The 9,280-nt window shown below is 30.0% G+C and overlaps 1 protein-coding gene across 1 annotated transcript; it reads right to left on the bottom strand.

Annotated features, from left to right (window-relative positions):
- Positions 1 to 3,968: 3,968 nt before the first annotated feature.
- Positions 3,969 to 5,534, bottom strand: LOC111617765 (CCAAT/enhancer-binding protein epsilon-like). Its single transcript, XM_023359052.1, has one exon. The coding sequence runs from the start codon at positions 5,289 to 5,291 to the stop codon at positions 4,404 to 4,406; it is 888 nt and encodes a 295-aa protein (XP_023214820.1). The 5' UTR covers positions 5,292 to 5,534; the 3' UTR covers positions 3,969 to 4,403.
- Positions 5,535 to 9,280: the final 3,746 nt, after the last annotated feature.

The following is a 9,280-nucleotide window of genomic DNA, read 5'->3' as shown; positions in this document are numbered from 1 at the left end:
CTATTTATTTTATTTTTTTTTTTTCTCATCTAGAAACTGATTCAATAGGTCTGACTAAACTTGATTAAATTGAGGCAATGTTTTTAAACATTATAAAAAGGTCATACAATTTAAAAGTATAATTATAAAATAATATTGTGCTAAATTAAGTTATTCTTTTTATATTGTTTACGCAAATATATTTTATATTTGTCTTAAAAAAATGATAATTAAAAATGAATTGTAACTTTAAATAATGCTATAGAAGAAAATTGTATTATAAAACCTCACGCGTTTAATTTAAAAAACAGAATTATTTTGTAAAATTTTCTAAAATCTTATATAAATAAGATAAACCTGTTTAAATAGGCTATTGAAAAATATTTTCCTATTAAAATAGTGTTAATTACACAAATTTAAATTTTTTGTTTATCCATAAATTCTGTTTTAAGATCCATTAATTAAACAAACACGATTGTTTATCATTAATATATACAGTAAAACCTGTCTAAAATGAAACTTGAATAAAATGGAAACTAATTAAATTGTGTTTAATAATATTATATAACTGTTTATTCAATAACTTAAGATTGTAAGGCGAAATCTTTTGTAATGGTAAAATTGACTCCATAAAATTATATGCCATTTAAATATAAGAGACTGTGTAACAGGATATTGCCATAATAATCATATCTATACAAATATTATTTGTGTAGATAGTGATATATAATCTATTAGAAGCCCATCACATAGTAGTAACATATAGTAATCTTATCTGTTAAAAACCCATTAAACTTCGTTAAGCTTTGTTTTTAACCTGTAACTGTTTCTTCCTTCCATCACTCTGGCGACTCTTTTCCTGTTTCAGGTAATCAGATTATTATTGTTTTCACTTGTCAGTCAATTTTCAATCTTTATGACCTTGTTTACTTATTCGAACCTTAAGGATACAACATAATTTTCAGGGAAATTAAACTCATTCTTTTTGTTTTCAATGTATAAAGAATTTTACAGTGTATAGTATAGAAATTTTAAGGATATGGAATGATGATACCTTTTTGAAAATATTCAAGAATTTTTTTCTATATTATAGAATTTAATGAAGAATTATACTTCGAATTTTTCTGTTAAATCTTTGTTTTCTATTGTTCTTCTGCTTTACAATGGGAATCAAATTATACTCTTTCAAATACCACTGCCTGGAGGACCACATGCTCCAGATTTAACCAAGCTATTTTTCTTTTCTAAACTGTTTTTGTAGCCCACTGCATAGATAATTGCAGACTGATAACCGTGAAGTTCACAGGTAAGACATCGATAGGAAGTGCCTGAGGTACATACAGGCGTCACCCAAACTCCCTTTTATGTAAATAAATAGAAACATGACTATATACATGTCAACTAAAGGTGATGAGAATTTTGTGGGTGAATTTGTTTACTATAAGTGAAGTATGGGTTATCTGTAATAACGTAGAATTTCCGGCATTACGTTTAGTTCCAAACAAGTGCTCTGCTCTAAATATGGTAGCCATCGTGGCACCCCATCGTCATGGCGCCTGTTTGAATTCCTACGTCGTCCCATGTGTATAAACGCAAAATGTCTTAATTTAAATTCTCATTATATTCAAGAATTCACTAAATTCTAAGTCATTCAGTAATGAAGTTTGTTGAGTTTGTTTATATTTAATTGTCCAACAAGAAAACTTTATTAATGAAAGTTACAAAAAACATCTCGTCATACCCTAGTACACAAATTTTATGTCTTCTTCAACAATTCCAAATGCCAGATATAGAAAAAGTTTTGTCTATATATGATATGATAATTAAATTTTCTCAGATGATAATAAGAGCCTCATTACTGTATGAAATAATGAATATATACAGTAAAACCCGTGTAAGCCGGACTCTCACGATACTGAATACTTTCTGCGATTTGGCATATTTTCGTTTTGAACAAGATTTTTTTAACACAGAAAATCTCTATATTCCGAAGAATTCGGAATACAGATTTCCGTTTTATTAAGGTTCCGTTTTGAACAGGTTTTACTGTACTTACTTTTGCATTCTTCTGTATATACAAATTTTAAATAAATCATCAAATTTTTCCTAGTGATTTAAGAAAATTTTTCAGAAAAGATTTTCTTTGTTCTGTTTTTTTTCCGGAAATCATATAGATTAATGTAAATAATCTGTATAGTAAAACTAGATTTTAATTTGTTGTAATCATTATGAAATACAGTAAAACCTGTTTAAAACGGAAAAATATTTGGTATCACACGAGTCCGGTTTACACAGGTTTCACTGTATATTGAGATAAATCAGTAGCAATTTTAGGCACAGACAACGTATGTTTAGTCACTTCAGACACCATTTTGTATTCGGAATTCAATAGTAGCTAGGATCCTAAACTTCGTACAACATAAAATATCGTGTGATACGGACTTTAAATTATATAAAATTATAATTTAAAAATATTCCGAAAAGATTACGTCTATTTAGAATCAAGAAAAATCGAAAAATCATCACTGAGACAAACTATGTAATAAAAAGGAATAAACCTCGAATTTTATGCAATTAACATAAATACTACAGTAAAACCTGGGTAAACCGGACTCGGATGGTACTGAATATTTTTCCGGTTTGGCAGGTTTCCGTTTTTTTTTAATACAGAAAATCGCTACGTTTCGATAAGTTATACATTCCCGCTTAGGCAGGTTTTACTGTATATACGTGGTANTTAAAAGGACCAATTATTTTTCAATAAGAGGATGATCTCTCAAAGAAAATGATCAAAAATATGTATTAAAACTTTACATTCAATAATTTCAGATATTAATTGGAAAGAAAAAAAATAACTCAGATGTTCAGAAAAATAAAATAAATTATGTCATCTGGTGATAATAAATTGAAAATATCAAATTACTTGATCCTTTCAATGCATTCTTCTACAAAAATATGCACAAGTGATTCTCTGTTAAGCAGAAATATATCAAATAAGTATTGAGAAGTCCATATACTTAGTTTCTTGCATATATATATATTTTTTTTTTCTTATTATTTAAATAATAAGTTAAATCTGAGAAATAATAAAGTGTTTGTTTGAATAAAAAATTGAATATTTTGTACATAATAATAAGTGTTCTTCGTACTTTCTATTGTATTAAAGTTTCAGCAGGAAACTCGTTATTCCTATAATAATATTAATCTCCGCAGGTAGCAAAAATGTATTTTATGGGCATGTTTAAAAGGTTATTTTTGCCTCACGGTATTTTCACTTTTGAAACGAATCAAAGCAAACATCATGTTCACTTTGACCTTGAAATATCTTGCGTCATTGTTGACATTGTACGATTAATAATCATAATTTTTTTTCAATTTAGCTTAAAAATTAAAGTATATTTTTAATATTTAAAAAGAAGAAATATAAGAATAAATATATATATATAAAGAAGCCAATTTCGATTACTAATATACGTCATAATAACGGTTTTCATATTAAAAATAAAATAAATTCAAATTTAATATTACTTCGTAGAAGTAATAAATTAATTTAAATTTCGGTAATAAATTTTGATTAGAAGAGACGTAAAATTTTAATAAAATGTCCTGTTAGATAAGTTGAATGATTGACGTCATTTTGATTGACAGATAAGTAGACTGACGGTTTTCATCCGTTGCTAAGCGACGGCAAACGATTACGTCGATGCAGATTCTAAGATAAGCGAATCACGTGTTTACAATGCATCGATTGTGACGAAAACTTTCTGCTGAATCACAATCGATGACGAAGGGCGGTCAACGTCCTAATCACTCAACGTCTTCGTGTTATTGGATAGACAAACACGTGCGTCACACAACTCTTACATCTATGTTGTTTACTTAAAACCGAAAGATACCGTACCGATACCGATTAAAAATTATTATTAAAAAAAAAAGAAATAAATTAGACAAAAAAAATTTATTGACAACAAATAATAGTTTTATTTTTTTCACGCAACAATTTAGAATAAATGCTAAATATTCCAGGTTAAGTATTGACATAAAAAAAAAAAGACATTCTTTCGTCCGATATCAGACGGACTCCGATAACATCTTGAATAAAAAAACAAAACACAACAAATTTTCTGTTGATAAACTAGATAAGACGAAAAATGTAACACATCTTATTATTGGATCATTGGAATTACGCGTTTCGTACAAAATAGTCAATATATATATAATTTTTTTCCCTTCCATGAAAATCACAGGAGAATATTCCAAAACAAAAAATATATATATTTTTCGGTTTGGGTGGATTAGTAATTTTGGTCCCTTATTTTTCTTGTAATAAAAAATAGCATCGTCGGCGTGAGATTCGGCGTAGTTCTCCTGAAGACCGAAAGAGTTCGCACACGTCGAGACGACGACACATTGAGCAAATTTGTTTACAGTCCGTTATAGAGATTGTGATTCTTCGCTAACTCCGACTCGATATTTTCGGGCGAAACACCGAGATTTGACAAAATACCTTTCATGGTGTGAAGCTCTTTGTTTAAATATTCCACCCTCTTCCTCAAACCGTCGTTTTCTCTGGTTAGCTGCGATACTTTTCTCTCCGTGTCGAGCGATCGCATTTTTGCTTTTTCCCTAGATTTTCTCACGGCAATGTTGTTTCTTTCTCTTCTGCGTCGATATTCGTCGGAATTTTTGTCGACCGACTTCTTACACTTGTTCATTTTATGGAGGTTATTAGTTTTCATGGAATTCGGTTGAAGTCCGGCACCCATTGGTCTTCCAGCTTCGTTGATGTAATTGCCCAAAACTTGGACATTATTCGTGGGCGGATTCTGATAACCGTAGATGTTGTTCGGGTATCCCTTCTGACAGCTATTGAGATGGACGTGATCTACCGGCTCCTGTTTGATGGAGTAACCCGCCTCGGCACCGTACCTGTCGCTACCAAGGCTTCCTTGCTGTGGCATAGGAAAGTTATCGTAATCCGTATTGGGACTCAGGTGATGGTTCTGGTCGATCGGACGTTTCCCGTCGACCAGTACATCCGAAAAAAAACCCGCTTCTTGCAACCGAGCTACTTGACTAGCGTCGGCGATAAAGTTTTGTAAGTCCAGCGAAATCTCCGACGAATTCAGATCAGCTACGTCTGCACCACTTCCGTCGTTTAAATAATCAAATTTCTTATATTTGGCTTTGAGTTCTTGAACACCTGGATAAATTCCTTCATACATTGGTGGAGAATCCATGGTACTGTACGAATGACATGGTGATAAATTCTTGTTTTCGCAGTCAAACCAGTGCTGTAATGTAGCCGTCATGTAGAACGGGCCGCACGCCCACCCACTGGATTCGATCTTGAACACGCACTCACACAGTATCCAAGCGACCGAATATTAACACTTTCAACTTGCACTCTGCTGTGACCAACTAGGCGTCTTGTCACACTTGATATGTTTACATCAGAGCCGGTTTACACGCCGTAACTATCCGCTCCTAAATATAATCCCGGCTTCTGTTAAAGGTAGACAACGTCCAATGACTAAACATCCAACCGGCCAATTGAGGGAGTTCTTTCCCGAATACGAAAACCTTTCTAATTTATCTTTTCTTATTGGTCGAAATTCGAGATAAACTTCTCGCTTATCAATCCGCGTGACATCACTTCCACGGAAATGAGGTCTTGTTTGCGTCATAGATCGTCTGCATCTAGTTAGCTTGCAGACGGAAAGTTGTAAACACTTTTCCTCTCAAAAACAACTCGTTTGTTGGAGAAAAAGAGACAGAAACGAGTGTTTGGAAAACAAGTCTTAGAAGTGGTGACAAAATGTATAGGCGCATAACCTTAGAAGGTCAACTAGACCTCAAAACTAAAGATTTCTATTGGTACAACTATTTTGCTTATTCGCAGGTGCGTGGGTTAAAGAAAAATTATTAACTGTATAAAAATTTCCCGCCCAAAACGGCAAAACTAAATTAAAAAAAGACCTTTTACAAACTCAAAAACAAAAAAAGTATAAGTAGGCCTTCGTATCTCGTAGGTTAATATCGGTGGAAAGCCATTAATGTAATGAAAATAATATAATTCAAATTAAAATATTAACACACATTTATAAGTAATAACAATAAATAAAAAATCAATGTTTACATCAGGGTAGAACCGCTATATATCCCCTTATGATCCTAACTTAGGGCCTCTATACATGTACATTAATATTTTGCCTTGTAAGCTATATGAAAAATACCATTTAAAGAATATTGCCATTTAATAGTAATAATAAAACTATTTTTTTTAAATATATTTATAAAATTAATAAGCCTTTCTACATTTCTTTTCCATATTTTTATGTTGTTTCAATGAGATATTTTACTTGTAAGCATATAAGGGAACTTCATAGTGCAATGTGTAAAGTATTTAATGTTTAATGTTATAAAAAGTGATATTTTTATTTAATGAGAAGTCATTATAAATGCTCGCTTACACGTTTTATAATATGCAAATTTTACTTTGATAGTAATTTTTTATATTTTAAGATGGAAAAATATTAGAAGATCGTCCAAGGACGGATTAGTACAAATACTCATCCAAACGTGTCCTTGCTATCGACCTCAATGATATTAAAAAAAAAAAAAAAATTGGCTCGTGCACATCCTACAGATTATGTCATAGATTTACTACATAATTTCACNTATTTTTCTTAAAAAAATGATAATTAAAAATGAATTGTAACTTTAAATAATGCTATAGAAGAAAATTGTATTATAAAACCTCACGCGTTTAATTTAAAAAACAGAATTATTTTGTAAAATTTTCTAAAATCTTATATAAATAAGATAAACCTGTTTAAATAGGCTATTGAAAAATATTTTCCTATTAAAATAGTGTTAATTACACAAATTTAAATTTTTTGTTTATCCATAAATTCTGTTTTAAGATCCATTAATTAAACAAACACGATTGTTTATCATTAATATATACAGTAAAACCTGTCTAAAATGAAACTTGAATAAAATGGAAACTAATTAAATTGTGTTTAATAATATTATATAACTGTTTATTCAATAACTTAAGATTGTAAGGCGAAATCTTTTGTAATGGTAAAATTGACTCCATAAAATTATATGCCATTTAAATATAAGAGACTGTGTAACAGGATATTGCCATAATAATCATATCTATACAAATATTATTTGTGTAGATAGTGATATATAATCTATTAGAAGCCCATCACATAGTAGTAACATATAGTAATCTTATCTGTTAAAAACCCATTAAACTTCGTTAAGCTTTGTTTTTAACCTGTAACTGTTTCTTCCTTCCATCACTCTGGCGACTCTTTTCCTGTTTCAGGTAATCAGATTATTATTGTTTTCACTTGTCAGTCAATTTTCAATCTTTATGACCTTGTTTACTTATTCGAACCTTAAGGATACAACATAATTTTCAGGGAAATTAAACTCATTCTTTTTGTTTTCAATGTATAAAGAATTTTACAGTGTATAGTATAGAAATTTTAAGGATATGGAATGATGATACCTTTTTGAAAATATTCAAGAATTTTTTTCTATATTATAGAATTTAATGAAGAATTATACTTCGAATTTTTCTGTTAAATCTTTGTTTTCTATTGTTCTTCTGCTTTACAATGGGAATCAAATTATACTCTTTCAAATACCACTGCCTGGAGGACCACATGCTCCAGATTTAACCAAGCTATTTTTCTTTTCTAAACTGTTTTTGTAGCCCACTGCATAGATAATTGCAGACTGATAACCGTGAAGTTCACAGGTAAGACATCGATAGGAAGTGCCTGAGGTACATACAGGCGTCACCCAAACTCCCTTTTATGTAAATAAATAGAAACATGACTATATACATGTCAACTAAAGGTGATGAGAATTTTGTGGGTGAATTTGTTTACTATAAGTGAAGTATGGGTTATCTGTAATAACGTAGAATTTCCGGCATTACGTTTAGTTCCAAACAAGTGCTCTGCTCTAAATATGGTAGCCATCGTGGCACCCCATCGTCATGGCGCCTGTTTGAATTCCTACGTCGTCCCATGTGTATAAACGCAAAATGTCTTAATTTAAATTCTCATTATATTCAAGAATTCACTAAATTCTAAGTCATTCAGTAATGAAGTTTGTTGAGTTTGTTTATATTTAATTGTCCAACAAGAAAACTTTATTAATGAAAGTTACAAAAAACATCTCGTCATACCCTAGTACACAAATTTTATGTCTTCTTCAACAATTCCAAATGCCAGATATAGAAAAAGTTTTGTCTATATATGATATGATAATTAAATTTTCTCAGATGATAATAAGAGCCTCATTACTGTATGAAATAATGAATATATACAGTAAAACCCGTGTAAGCCGGACTCTCACGATACTGAATACTTTCTGCGATTTGGCATATTTTCGTTTTGAACAAGATTTTTTTAACACAGAAAATCTCTATATTCCGAAGAATTCGGAATACAGATTTCCGTTTTATTAAGGTTCCGTTTTGAACAGGTTTTACTGTACTTACTTTTGCATTCTTCTGTATATACAAATTTTAAATAAATCATCAAATTTTTCCTAGTGATTTAAGAAAATTTTTCAGAAAAGATTTTCTTTGTTCTGTTTTTTTTCCGGAAATCATATAGATTAATGTATATAAAATTATACATACAAATAAAAAATTAGATAGAGAATTATTTATATGTAGAATTAATTAATTAATCAATTAATTAATTTTTTTACGAAGGTTAATTTTTATTAATTTATTCTACAGTATATTGCAGATGTTTGCCTTCGTAGGCTTTTTTTTTTTTAGCTTTTAGTTTTTCTTGACTTTAAATTTGTTAAGTTAATCAGAGTTTAGATAATTTCTCTTTCTTGAATAATGTAAGTACTCTTTACAAAATATACAGTAGACTCCACTTATTATAATCACGGATAATGTTATTAAAAATTAGCAGGCCTCCAAAACATGCAAATTATAATAATATATTATAAAAACTCCGCTTATTGTAATCAATAATTCGGGTAAATAAGCCTTTTTATGCTTTCTAGCAGCCTGAAAGTGTAACCGATAACGTTATATTATTATTGGTCTTAACCAGTGCTCTAAATTAATCGTTTTAATCGTTATTTTACTCGCAATACTATAGTTTAAATTGTTGGTATTACACTATCTGTTGTTAAAGCTGTCGGTGTTGGTAGCAAATAAACAATACTGAATTACTTTAACATATCCTTTTAAAGTCAGTGAAATTAGAATTTCCTCTAATTGTAGTCTTATTTACTTCGCATTATA

Source organism: Centruroides sculpturatus, unplaced genomic scaffold, assembly GCF_000671375.1.
Source record: "Centruroides sculpturatus isolate CEXI.00-Female unplaced genomic scaffold, Cexi_2.0 scaffold1227, whole genome shotgun sequence".
Classification (NCBI taxonomy): domain Eukaryota; kingdom Metazoa; phylum Arthropoda; class Arachnida; order Scorpiones; family Buthidae; genus Centruroides; species Centruroides sculpturatus.
The sequence above is the reverse complement of the archived record's forward strand: the minus strand, read 5'-3'. Positions and strand labels throughout refer to the sequence as shown.

Excerpts from the sequence above, each read along its gene's own strand:
- LOC111617765 (XM_023359052.1), bottom strand. The coding sequence starts at position 5,291 with ATGACGGCTACATTACAGCACTGGTTTGACTGCGAAAACAAGAATTTA.